The sequence below is a fragment of the Phaethon aethereus genome, assembly GCF_964289735.1.
Source record: "Phaethon aethereus genome assembly, chromosome: 3".
Classification (NCBI taxonomy): domain Eukaryota; kingdom Metazoa; phylum Chordata; class Aves; order Phaethontiformes; family Phaethontidae; genus Phaethon; species Phaethon aethereus.
The window spans coordinates 68483717-68496463 of record NC_138576.1 but is presented as its reverse complement, the minus strand read 5'-3'; the positions used below and the strand labels follow the sequence as shown (position 1 = coordinate 68496463).

The 12747-nt window shown below is 36.9% G+C and overlaps 1 protein-coding gene across 2 annotated transcripts in view; it reads right to left on the bottom strand.

Moving 5' to 3' along the window:
- Window positions 1–10676: 10676 nt before the first annotated feature.
- Window positions 10677–12747, bottom strand: part of VTA1 (vesicle trafficking 1) — a gene marked incomplete at both ends in the record, with an annotated part of 41166 nt that continues 39095 nt past the window's right edge. For both annotated transcript variants that reach the window (XM_081998460.1, XM_081998461.1), the window contains one exon: window positions 10677–10822. In XM_081998460.1, the coding sequence (XP_081854586.1) occupies window positions 10677–10822 (146 nt within the window). The remainder of the gene's footprint in view (window positions 10823–12747) is intronic.

The window sequence follows — 12747 nt, the reverse complement described above, 5'->3', positions numbered from 1 at the left end:
GAACTTTAATTCTTGATCCGTGAAAATGTGCCGTAAAGCCCCATACTTCTGTAGGGGGACTGTGTTCCTTCAGCAGAAGAATTCACACCATGTCCTTACAGTTTATCCTTTTCTTGTACATGCAGTAAGTTTAACACAGTCCAACCTTATGACACGCCACTACGCATTTCACTATAGCTGTTTCTCCTAAAGCTCCCGCTTATTCGGTATGTTTGAAAAGAGCTGTTACACTACCTGTGGTCATCCTTAGATAATGCTCCTGTGTATCTGTCCAGAATTGGTGTGTTAAAAAGATGTAATTTTAATACTGACATTCTAGAATGTTAAAAAGATATATTCAAAAATTCCTTATTTCACTTGGGTAATACGATCGTTCCCATTCTACTCATTTACTTGCTTACATGCCATTTGTCTGTTTTTCATTGTGATCATTTCCACAGTGTATGGTAGTACAGAGCCTTAATTTGTAACATCTTGTCCAGTTGTTCTCAGTCTAGGAGTTGTGATCACCAGGCCAAAAGCACAGCTAAAACTGTCCTTAAATCTTCTGTAAGATTTAGAACCCGTCACGGGTTATGGAAAGCAGAATTTACCCAGATAGCCTCCCCTCAAATTAATTGGACAGAATCCGCTGTTTCCCAGTTGTTCTCCTTCTCCACCACTGGCGTCACTTAGATTTAAATTATTGCGTTAGCACACTTCAGGATCAAAGGTCCTGCATTTATACAATATACATATTAGAACACAAATGTTTCTTCAAGTTTGGCAGAACTACAGGAAAAAAAAGCAGAAAAACACTGGAAGAGGGGATTAAAACAGAGAAGGCAGATGAGATCGTTCACTGGAGTAATCTAGCACAGCGCTGGATACCGGCTCCAACCAGACAGGAAAATGGGTGCAGTTTCATTAAAAAAAACCCTGCTTCGTTACAGCCCCGAGTCTGCTTAGTCACAGAGGGAACGGTCGGAGCGGTGACAGTCTCTGCCCCAGCCACCGCCTCTCTCGCACCAGCATCCCTGCCGCGAGCGTGCCAGGAGGGATCCTAAGGAAATATAGCTCTGAAGAGCAGAATTTGTGCTGAAAATACCGTTTGCAATAGCGCATTCTCGTGCGTCTCAGGATCGTCGTTTAAAAATTTATGAATAGCTTTTACTTTTACTGCCGGTTATCTTTGCAGAAAAGCAGAGATTGGTTGGGGAAGCCAGAAGCCCCCTTCCAACACGCATGTTCCTTATGGATGACCGAGGAATAGACACAGTGGTGATCCCTATGTTCTGAGGTGGATTAATTTAATCTTTTGTACACCAATGGCAAGTTCCGTTGTGAAGACAGTAAAATTTATTAGAAATTTTTCATTAATAAATTTTATGATTAATAAATTGTATCAGGTGAAGTAAGAAGCACTTGATTGTTGAACCTTTTATGATTTGGTTCCCCTCAGTAGCAACTTCTCTTGAAATTTATCAGTTTTATTGAGCTTGTGCTATAGAAAATAGAAAACATGCTTAATAGCAGAAGGGCCACTAGTTGAATGACACTCATCAGAATTTACTAGTAAAATAAAATAAAAATTAAATCTCTAAACAGTATAATAGAAATCCATCACTGAATCAAAGTAAAGGCTAGATTTTTTTTCCCTCTGGCGCCAGTTCCATGTTACGGATGGTTCATAAAGTAAGTATCAAAGTTAAATGTAAAAATGCAGACCTCTCCCTTTAGAAGTTCAGATCCATTAGGAAAATAGGAAAGTCAAAGCTCTGTCTGATCCTCTTCTCTGCACGGCTCCTAGTTTTGCCAAGGAAGCAGTACACAGTATCTGTTGACTCCAAACAGGCAAAAGCAGGGAGTCTAATTAGTCTGCAAAGAGATGGTTATTCCTTTGTAGTTTAATTGACACTGGATATACTTCAACACATTAAGACATTCCCATTTTTAAAAGAAGAAGGGTGCTTTGTAAAACTCTGGCATGCTTACATCCTGTTTCTTTCGTAACGCATCACACTGTGGTCAGAAGTACTGCTCTTGGATACCCATCAGAGCGGCTTCCAAGACAAAATTAATACATACTTAAATCTTATTTTGTTTTCAGAACAGCACTCCTAGTTGAAAGACATTAGTTAGAACTAATGGGGAAAAAACAAAACCGCAACTCGCCTGTTGCAGAGACAAATCCCCCATATAGAAAACTGGCGGCTGTTATGCAGGGTAATGACAGCTAGTGATGCAAAGCTGAGGGACGCTGTTTGACACAGCGGTCCGCTTCCCGCTCTCCTGCCTGGGTTCATCTGGGCTTGAACCCTAAAGTTTTGCTATCCAAGAATCTTCCAAAAGACAAAGCAAAATTTGGTCAAAATGGAGTCCGCACTGCAAAATACTGACTCGCACCTTTTTCCCCCTAAACTAGTCTTGGTTCACTGGATTGTAATTTTGGCAAACCTAGTCAAGTTTCACATCCAAAACTGTAATCAGAGAAAATAAACAGAGATGGATCCTGTTAAAAAATAACACGCTCAAAATTATAACGGAAAGAACAACTGAAAAAATAGTATTTGCCAATGTGGAATAAGGCTGTATGCAAAAAAATCATATAAAGTGATGTAATTTTCTCCTCCTGGTTTACAAATTGTCTTGTACGAGATGCTCAAGAAAAATACATTCAAGATTATCTGTAAGGAGAAAAAAAAATCATCTTCTGTTAGTCTGCTGACTTTTAGGAGAGTTGGCAAGATACAGAAATAAGTGAATCCTTTCATCTGGAGCTAGGCTGCTTTGAACAAGAACGCAGATCTCGAACAAAAAGTGAGGAGTAGTGGAAACCCGTATCCCAGGAGAAAATGTAAGGAAATTCTATAGCATGCCAACAATGTCATGGTACAAACAGAAAGGAGTGCCCAGCGGGGGTTATGCCAGCTGATAATTACCACTTCCATTCCCAAGCAAACCTTAGAAGTGGCAAATACTATAAAGGTAGGAAGCAAAGCATCTGAACAAATGTGACACACAAAAGCCTTCATAACATACACATAGTTCTTTTTGCACCATGTGCTCTACAGAAGCCAGGCCCCAGTATTGCAAAGCAAATGGACAAAACCATGATAGCCATCGACGACATTTAGTCTGTATAAATTTTGAACCGGTGTTAAAAAACTTCAGGGAGCCCAGTTCAGTAGCTAAAATCTTCAGAACAAATTAAGCCCTAAACCTCTGAACTGATAATCTTAAGATTATTCTTCTGTTTTAATTGTCTTTGCTTCTACTTAGGGCAATCTGGATGCAAGTTCTCCAGAATCCTCAAATGATTCCCACCCCCGTCCCTGCCATCCCTGGAAGTTTTCCCGACTTCTTCTTTACATGCCCTGCAATCACATGTCACCAAAGAATGTGTGTCCCTTCTCCAAGAACCTACGGTTCCTGTAGCAATTACAGAGATTCATGGAAATCATGCCTGCAGCAATGCGTAAAAAGCATACATATGTATAAGCATGCTCCATCTCAGGAGAACAAAGCAAGCCATTCACCAGCAACTCACGTAATTTTTACAACATAGTTAGTAAAAAAAGCTACTGACAAGTCTAAAGTACCTGCCATTACTGTTGCCACATTGCAGGGGTGGGACTGGGTTTCTTTTAAACCGTTTATGTGATTTGTTTATGACTCATGGTAACTCCAGGAACCAACAAGCTGGCTGCGTGCATGAAACCGTAATTGAAAGCAGTCAGAAGTAAACAGAAAAAAAAAAAAGATACTAATTTTTCTTGCACATAAATATCCATATTGCATAATCTTCTCTGCACAGAATGCCACATACTTAATGAAAGTTCTGATTTTGTCCCCGGGACAGTGTTAATTTCCTCGTTTTAGTGAAAGATCTCTATGGCTCTAGAATTCTCCTCTCAGAAGCAGAAAACTTGATATCTAGACACTAAATTAGATTTGATTTAACCTGACGTTACTAAGCTGGAGACCAATGTTCATATGCTGAATTTTATTAGCTCTCTTTTCATGTAGAATCTGACCACGTCATTTTCTTCTCTCCCTGCTTGTTTTGATGACACTGATCAACATGTGTGGTGCTGGGGAAGGGAACCACTGAAGAAATCTTTATTTGCATTTAGCAGCTGAACATTTGCAACAGATTTCAGGATTTAAAGTGATCATGAAGCATGCTGGCTTGTTTGTGAATGCCTTAATGCAAGTTATGAACCTCCATTGGGTGGTATGTGCAGCATTTAAAGAAATATCAGATAAAAATGGATATGCTATGTTAACTTTTAAAGCCACCCCTTCCCAAGTGAGGAGTATCTTTACATGCCTATGAGACAAAATACAAATTTGCATCAACATTTCCCAAACTGTTTACTTTGCCTCTATCTGGTCTAAAATAAAATTTTAGTTTAGTTGAGCACTTCAACTTAGTAAAAAACCCTGGACAAAAAACGTCTGTGCAAATCTCTCATTCTGGACAATCAAATGAATTTATGGTGCAATCCACTAAGAAAAATACTTAAAGGATGAGTAAATTGTGCTGCGGAAGTTTCCTCTTCCAATTCTAGCCTCTCTTACATTTTACTACTTTGAGACTTCACATGCATAAACCTTCTGGTTTCAATTACATCTAGCCAGAGACAAATACTAATTACATTAAAAGCTATAATTTCATTTACACTTACAGGAGTTAAGCACATTTTCATCTTATGATGCCCACATAGAATAAAAATCGAAGCTTACAGTATTGAAAGCAGAAATTAGCATACATGTCCCCCCAAGCCCCCACTGCAATAAAGATGTAGGCAGTTTAATTTTCAACATTTGTTTTACTTTAAAATCTGGGTTCATTTTTCTTTCTTCCATCCACTTCTGTGTGGAAATTTTTGTGTGGGATGCGATTTCCAAATAAAGTCCTTTTACTGGGCACTTCCCAGAACATAGCTGGAAAGCAGGATAAATATGAATGTCCACCCTAAATTTTCTATTCTTTTATATTTTGCATATGCATTAACTTTATAATTTACATTCCTAAATGGAGTCTGCAGAAAGTTGCCTGTGTGGGATTTGGGAGACTGAGGGCAAGAGAACATAGCATATACAGTAGATTTACTATTTTTCAAAGGAGAGGCCCCTTGGACAGAAAATGTATCAAGTAGCTATCCTTATCAAAATTACAACCTCACTGTTCAGGTGCTTAACATCTCTTCCTTCAAAGGATTACTTCTCATTGCAGGATACATTTTCTTCAGGAATCAAGAGACATCCAGCAAACATCAATGCATGTGCTATGGTATCATCCCAAGAGGCCCAGAGAGTCGTACAACAATAGCTTTGTGCTACTAACATATGAGAATCCCAGAAGAAACTATTTAGCAAGTCTTCAAATGTTACCAAATTGTCAAGTGGTTGACAGTTTTCTACTATAAACAAAGCAACTCAGTTTTTGTTTGTTCGCTCTTTCTAAAGGCTGCAGTAGACATGGTTACTGCGTTTGGTCACGTGAACAAAACAAACCTCTTCTGCAGTCTTCTACACTTTTTGTCAAAGTTCCTAGGTATTTGAGTAAAATGTCAAGTGTTTTGAACTTACCCACCTAGTGAGCGCCAATCAGCAAGACCTTTGTTTTGGAGTGACGATGGAGGAAGCTACCAAGATGTAGACTGATTTAACGTATTATCCTTGAAAAGTACTTCTGCCCATTGCTTGCCAAAATCTCAAGAAACTACTTTAAATCAAAGTCTTAATAGACAAAGAGTTTCAGAAACATGGCTGATACTTAGGTCTTCTCTAGAGTGCCCTACAAAGAGAAAGCCTCTTCAGTCTCTAAAAACATTATGTCTGCAAACTCAAGGTTCCCAGCCTGTGTTTTGCATTTCCCTTTTCTAAAGGCTTGAATGTGAAAGAGCTTTTAAGTTGGGAGGCATAAACAGATGTTTTCTCTTGGGACCTCTTGAGTCCTTACATTTTGCATAGCTGAGGGCTATAAAGACAAGGAAGTTGACTGAAGATCAAGAAATTTCTAAACAGGAGACAAACAGAACACTAGTCATTGAGAGTGCATGCTTGTAGAAAGTCATCTTATTTTTAATCTAAGACTGGAGCTCTGTGAATCTAAGGAAAAAAAAGTGGGTCCTGAAGGTTTGTCCTGAAGATGTGCACAGTGCACAGATGTTTGTGGCAGCATCTGCGTCTACAGTGACCAGAAAGACTGACCAAAGCAGTTGCAAGAGGCAAGATGATCTCTGAAAAGATGAACTGTGACAGAGGAAGTGGAATTAGGACTTGGATTTAAGAGAGTAACCTTGACAAGTGTTTCCATTGTTAGAACCTGAAGAAATTGCAGCTGCTAGAAACACACTAGCAGGGTTAGCATACTCCAGTGTGTTTAGGTTCAAATTGCTTCCTGATCTGACCAAATACACATCACAGAATCACAGAATCACTAGGTTGGAAAGGACCTTCAAGATCATCAAGTCCAACCATTAATCCAGCGCCACCATGTCCCCTAAACCATGTCCTGAAGCGCCACATCCACACGTTTTTTGAACACTTCCAGAGATGGCGACTCCACCACCTCCCTGGGCAGCCTGTTCCAATGCTTGACCACTCTCTCGGTGAAGAATTTTTTCCTAATAATAATAATAACATGGATCTATAAACTTGAAACATACAGGTAGAAACATTTACAGATTACTCCACAGAAAGCTGACTGAACAGTACCAACAAATATTACCCAGTTACTATGAAAAGTAGCTGCAGAAAGAAACTTTCACATTTTACACTGTTTGTATCTCACTTGAGTTTCAGCAGGGACAACTGCTAAGTACTCTGGAGAGTCTGTGGGAGAAATATATAATCTAAAGCTATGCAGTAAGGGGAAGAAAGCTTCAACAGTCTTCACAATGCTCTCTTCAAAAGAGAGCTGAATGTTCTGATTTAGGTAGGTGGTTGAGCATGAACAAGAACAGAAGTTGCTCTCTTTCATGGCCACCTGCAGCACACATGGCAGGGCCTGTACACATTCCTGCAGGTATTGCAGAGAATAAAAATTTTTTAGCTAACAGGAGTTGTGTTTAGATATATCTGTACCATAAAATATACTGATAGAGCTTTCAAAGGAGTACTGTCCTTTTCTGCAAGTCTAGTGCAATTAGGCTCAGTAAGATTTATTATTATTATTTTGTATAAAACACAAATAAAACTTCTGCATTTCCCAACATGTGTCTGCACACCCTCCTAACTTCAGAGAGTGAGTTTCTCTGTTGTTAATTTTTTGTAGGCAACTATTATATAGCATCAAATACTACAATTACAACCACATCCTGCAATATGATCATACTTAAGTCTGTGCTTCTGAAACTTCATTTATGAAAGGGCATCATTAAAAATTCCACCTGAAATGACTGCAACAACTGGAAAAGAACACCTCCAGTATTAGTAAATCCAATTACTGCACATTTGAAAAAATCTCCACCATTTCATAAACAACGACCTTCTCCGCAAAACACTTTTCAAAGACTTCTGTAGGAATCCTGAAGTATAATATGGAACTTTCCCTGCAAAGGTGAAAGTATAAAGAACTGCTAAAACATGAATACCAAAAGCCTTTTAAGTAACAAATACTGGACAGATTTACTAAAATTCTAGCTTAGATAAGTAACAAAACTGAACATGGAACATCTGACAGAAAATACTTCTTTCTCTTTTCTTAAGCAAGATTGAGAACTCACAATCCAAAGGAGAAAGGCCAACAAGCATGCAGGTGGCAATCATACTGGAGAGAGTTGTCAGCTGTAGCATGCAAGAAAAACAGTACTCTCTTTTATTTAATACTGTACCCATATGTATTGGGAATTGGTTTAAGAGGAGCTATGGGTTGGTATTTTATCATTCAGAGCGGCTGTAAAACGAATCAGTCAACACTTAAAGCTCACACAATATTTAACAACGGGGCCATAGATTCCAGTGCCTACCACAAATTCCAATTTGGAACAATTACAGGCTATCTACCTACATTCTCCTGACATTTTCAAATATGTACACTTTTTGAACTGTTCAGCAACATTGCTTTGTACTTTTAGGCTATCTGCCACATCTAAAACTGTCACGGAGGCTGTAATTAATGGAATGGAAATGTTTTGGTATAATTTACTTTAGGCATCAGTTTGGATGATAAATACTTAAGGGTCTGTTGCACCAAATATTAGCAGTTTAAAGATGTGGCTTCAAAATGGTTTGATGGGCTGTTACAAAACTTCTAAATTAAAAAAAAAAAATTACCAGAGCAAGATAATTTTATGCAAAGTAAAACTCAATATGCTAATTCAGGTATAGTGGTCTGAAGGTCAGTATTAGGATATGTTTAATTTTACAGAATTCATGAGAATTTTATATGATAAATACTAATTTATTTTCAGAAAGAATGTCCTGATAGCTTCTCTAAGAAATTCTTAAACTTTTGTATTAGCATTTTCATCTCCATTCGCCTCAGAGACACTTATTTTAATTTCCTTCTAGGCAGAAGGTTACACATTTGTAGATGATCACTTCAAAAAATTGCTTATGGCTTTTTCACTGATGATTCCCTGGTCTCCTAGAGGAACCTAGAGGTTCAACATAAACATGGCCAACAGACATTCTTTTATACACTTAGAAATACTTAAATTTTCATTTGCAACCTTCTTAGTTATGTACTTTCGTTTCATATCATTCAATCACCCAAAAGATAATATCAATTTTAATTGAAAAGCCTCAAATTAATACAGTATTATATCATAGCTTGGTTATGTTTCCAAGTAATACAAAAGCCTTGAAGTTCTTTTAATTATTCTATAAATAGGAACAGGAAAACTGACTTTGCTCCTTCAAGTGCTGGGGACCAAAGCTGGTATTAGTAAATAGTGGTATGATCTCCAAATGCAAGCAGCTTCTAATTTTTTATAGCAATACAATATATGTTTTTACATGGATCAATGTTCCGCATCCTTCTTTCAACTGAAAAGCAGCTTTTGCAATCACAGTGTAACGCCACAATAATATACATAGAATAACCTACAGCAATTCTGTTTGATACTGAATTACTGAGGGATCTACCTTGCATGAAGCACTGTACAAAACACAGGCTTATTGCCCAGGTCTGTACAGCATTACTGTCAAAATAGTTTCAGACTGATTTATTCTAAACTTCCCAAAACAACTAAAATCTAACCCAAATCACTCTCTAGATTAGCATGCTATCCCACATCAGAGAGCAACACAAACAATACCAGGCTTTTTATCTATTAAATCTCAGTCAACTAAAATGCTTAAGCATACATTTACAAGTTTCATACTACCCTTTTTGAACCTGCTGTCAAAGACTCTACACTCTTAAGAGGATACACCAGCTAAACTTTAATGCATGCTTATGTTTGATTTTCTTTTCCTCATTTTTTTGAATATCAGACTTATTTTAGTCACTGAAAAACAGTGCAGCTATAAAGAATATGTGGATTTGATCCGGCAACTTGGAAAGAAAGACAGATCAGATAATCTGTCATTAAAATTACTACATAAATCAGACATGCTTTATGGTATACTCAAGTATTATGTCACTCCAGTTAAAGGACTACTTATTCTTTCTTTTAAACAGCATGGATGGATTTTTAACAATCAAGAGCTCTATAATTGCAAGGGCAGACCTCATAAAGACTCAAAATTCAGTTTCCAAGGTATTTTAATTAAATCCCAAGTCCAAAAAGTCTCCACAACAAAGCAGACAGGAAGAATATTAGCTGTAAATATGAAACTCTATGACACTAATCCCAGAGACGAACCTGTGCTGCTTTAATGGCCGAAGAACAGGCCTTTTTTTCAGCCTCTTAAAAAAATGGAACAGCTATGAAGTAAATCTCCCTAAAAGTTCATACTGTTTACAATCTCTGCCTCCGGTTTCAGGATCATCTCTGACAAATATTAGTATTTTCTCTTAATTACCCATACATATAGAAAATTGTAAGTTCACACAAAAGGAGCAAGAACCAATAATCAAGAATACATGTAAGCAGTCCGTACAGTTGTGGGGGATTGGGTTGGAACACCATCAAAATGACCCTCTCTGAAGTATCAACAAATGTTTTTTCCAGCATGTTTTAAAATGAAATACAAATCTCCTCAAGTCTCCCTCAAATTTGACTTATGTCTCAGACAATACCCAAATAATTTACGCATAGAAAAAAGTTCTTCCCATTGTGGATCTGTCAGCCTTCTCGCATGCTCTCATTTCAGGAGGAAAGTGCTAATCTTAGTTACCATTTTAAAGATATTATATTTACTAAGTAACTGTTTGAAATAATAAAATCAGAGTAAAAATTTTACCAGAACATTCTTATGTTCAAGGTTTTTATGGATTCAGCATTTCCCCATTCCGATAATCTAAATATTGCAAGATGAATTCTAACCCTTGAGCAGCGTTCACAGTACTTTGCTTACATCAAGCCACTGCATTCATATGTTTCTAGCTCCATTGTTTGTAAAATGAAAACAGAGATTCCTACTGTACCATTAATTGCTAATCTGACACTGAAACAGTGATTTCATTCTCATGGGTGATGGGATTGAGAACTTCTGTATAACTCCATCCCCTAACAGGTACAGTAATAAACTGTTAGTTCTTTAGGCATAAGACATGAATCTGTTGGACAAAGGCTTCATTCTCTGCCTGTAATCAGTAACTTGAGGGCCTTCTGTAGATTCTGCACGGCAGTGCTCACATCTTCATATTGCAAAGCACTGCCGGCATATTTGCAATATTTTTGAGCTCTGGCAAAGTCCTCTGGAGTCAAACGGACTTCCCCTGCAAAAAACATAAGTATTACAGAGTTACTATAAAAGAAATCTGACTCAGGCTTCCTTTCATATGATTTCTGTGTTTTACTTATATTCGTGGTAATATTATAAAACCCAGGCTAATATTTGTGGTAATATTACAAAGACCAAGCTACTGTGTTTATTCTGTTCATTTTTCTTTGCATTCATATAATGCTTAACTTCTTCGCTCCTGGTATCTGAAAAATAGAAGAGGACCTTTCTAAACACTGGTGTTTGTATGAGCCAGTGCCTTTCAAAAGTAAGTCAATACCTTTGAGAAAGATCTGCTCTTCATCTAAGGCAGCAAAGGAGAGCTTTTTAACGACAATAAGTTAGCTGTAATCATATTACAACCTGCAAGAAACAAGGACAGTGTTTTTTGTATTGGCAGTATAATTACTTTGCTCTCTTCTTCCAGAATAATACTCAGCTAGAAACTGTTTCTCCCCAACTGGAATAACTTCTCAAAATGTAGAATCGTTTTTCACTGCCATGTTTCTGCATGTTATATTTCTGTTTTATCCAAGTGATGTTTATGTTTCCAATTTTATGTAAGATGACTGAAAACAAGATTGATCCCATTAAATGTTTACATTTTTGTAATACCAGAGAACACAAGCAAAAAATATTCTCATAATATAGTATAAAACAATTAACTGTTATTTATTAATCAGAACATTTTATTGACGTAAGTTAAAACACCGGGAATTCTGTAATGCTCACACACATGCATTCAGTCTTCTAGGAAGCATAGTGAGGACTTATGCCCTAACTGGCAGAAGATTTAATATGTGACCAGCATCACTGATGTGTGCATAAAATAAAGCACAGTTATGTTACTGTCCCTCCTTCAACTCACAAATTCACTGGGAGTTTTAAAGGCTAATCCCATTATAAAACCTCTACTCATGTTCTTTCAGAACAACTTAACCTGTAAAAGACTGATTTTTATGGACACGGATAAATAAGTAAATGCAATACTAAAGAATTATATATTTATTTCAGAGGTCTCCCACATTGCATCTTATAGGCAATGAACAGATTTCACAGATTAAGAAAAAATGTATTTTAAAGTGCACCATAGATTTTTATATAAAATTGGTTAAACAAAGATTTAGCTAAGTAAAGCTTTCTAATTTTAAGCAAGGACATGGATATACTTAAATCCATTTATTATGGTACAATTTCAGTTAGCTGGATCCCTCTCTTTCAAAATAAAACTGTTGTTAGCAATACTGTGAGAACATTTACTAAAGAATCTCAGTTCTTATCAGAAAATGTCTATTATATTTGCTTTTCCTTTCCCCAATCTTATTATTTAAGAACAGCTTTTGAACAAATAAAATGGAAAACCTGGGAATATTAAAATCTCAACTGGTCTACTGGCTTTCAAAACAATCCTACTCCAATAAAAAGCAGAAGGGTAAGTGCTCTTAAGATTAGTTTTATCAGATTTTAAAATATACTCTAGAAGTCTACTTACTTTGCCTCAATAAATAAATATAACCACAAAATAACTTAACTATTGAGGCACACTGACAACTTTGTGGGCTCATTATCATTGCAATGTGTATCAGTTTACTGCTGAATAAGTGAAGCTACATTAAATCTCTTAAAATACATACACATGTGAGTAAATATGCGTGAGGGAGTGCATAAACACAGGCACAGACTTAGGTTATTTTGTAACCTAAATAAAGTCACAGGCTAAAAGCAGCTGGGGTCAATCTGCAACCACATTACTGAACATCTTTAAGAAATTAAGACGACCAAGTTCCCCTCAAAGTGGCTTTATGCTACGATGCCAAAAGAAACTACAAAATCATTCTTTAAAAACTGGCCAAGGCATCAGTCCAGTATTCAACTAATTTATTGGAAGGAAGCCTAAATTCACCAGGCTAATCTTATTTT